The sequence below is a fragment of the Geospiza fortis genome, unplaced genomic scaffold (genome assembly GCF_000277835.1).
Source record: "Geospiza fortis unplaced genomic scaffold, GeoFor_1.0 scaffold313, whole genome shotgun sequence".
In the NCBI taxonomy this organism is placed as follows: Eukaryota; Metazoa; Chordata; class Aves; order Passeriformes; family Thraupidae; genus Geospiza; species Geospiza fortis.
Window position 1 is genome coordinate 270,104 of NW_005054582.1, and position 1,222 is coordinate 271,325.

Sequence of the window (1,222 nt, forward strand, 5' to 3'; positions counted from 1 at the left end):
CCAGCGGCTGCCTTCAGTCCCTGCCCGGCTGCAGAGCCCCAAACCGGGCAGGAAGCTGCGGGGCAGCCCCTCCCTCGGGGCACATCCCCTTCTCTAACCCCAGCCCTTGTGCCAGGCCCTGCTGCAAGGTCACTGCCGTCCCCCTTCCCCCGGCTGTGCCTCTCTCCAGGTTTGTCCTGCCGTGTTCTCCCCTGACCAGGAGGGTGTTTGGTGCTTGCAGGGAGCTGGATGGTGTGAAGAGAGGAGCTGCTGGCCTTTCCTGGGCGCTTCCAGCGAGGCAGCACCATGCTGGCCCCAAAGAAAGGCCTCCTGTGCAACCTCAACCACATCCACCTGCAGCACATCTCCCTGGGGCTGCACCTCTCCCGGCACCCCGAGCTCCAGGATGGCTCCACGGGCGGGGGGGAGCAGACAGGCTGCACCCAGTGCCCGGAGAACCGGGAGCCAGTGGATGCCAATTCCAACAATCCCTCGGTGAAATGCCGCTGCTGCGAGTCCCACGCTCCGGAGCCGGAGACGCTCGGGCTGCAGAACCCTGAGGATTTCCCCTGCCTGCACAGCGGAGACGAGGAGGAGGCGGCTTCCCCTTGTGATCCCCCTTGTGATCTGGCTTCTTCCTCATCCTCCTCCTCCTCCTCTGTCAGTAGCTGCTCGGATTTCAGCTTGGATGACTCCCCGGTCTCGGTGTACTGCAAGGAGTTCGCCAGAGCAGAGTCCCAGTCCCCTGACAAGCAGCTGAACGTCATTCCCACAGAAAATGCCTGGCATGGAGAGTCCCTGGGTGATAGAGAGCCCCTGGCTGATGGAGAGTCTCTGGGTGATGGAGAGTCTCTGGCTGACCAGCACAGGACATGCCATGGGAGAGATGCCAACCACAACTCCCCGGTGCCCCCGAGAGCCACCAAGAGCTCTGTGGCCAGCAAGAGCCCAGACAGCCTCTGCAGCATCAACTCGCTCGATTCTCACTGCGATGAGCTGTCTCCCAGCTCAGCAGCACCGGAGACCACCGGCACCTGCACCGACCTAGACCCCAACTGCAACCCCCTCCCCGAGCCCGGTGCCCCCGAGAGCCACCAAGAGCTCTGTGGCCAGCAAGAGCCCAGACAGCCTCTGCAGCATCAACTCGCTCGATTCTCACTGCGACGAGCTGTCTCCCAGCTCAGCAGCACCGGAGACCACCGGCACCTGCACCGACCTAGACCCCAACTGCAACCCCCTCCCC

At 63.8% G+C, this 1,222-nt stretch overlaps 1 protein-coding gene across 1 annotated transcript in view; it reads left to right on the top strand.

The window, feature by feature from the left end:
- The first annotated feature begins 187 nt into the window (after positions 1 to 187).
- The window catches only part of RUSC1 (RUN and SH3 domain containing 1), a 7,035-nt gene continuing 6,000 nt past the window's right edge, over positions 188 to 1,222 (top strand). Inside the window, exon 1 of the mRNA XM_031064342.1 lies at positions 188 to 1,149. Within this exon, the coding sequence (XP_030920202.1) occupies positions 286 to 1,149 (864 nt within the window). The 5' untranslated portion in view covers positions 188 to 285. The remainder of the gene's footprint in view (positions 1,150 to 1,222) is intronic.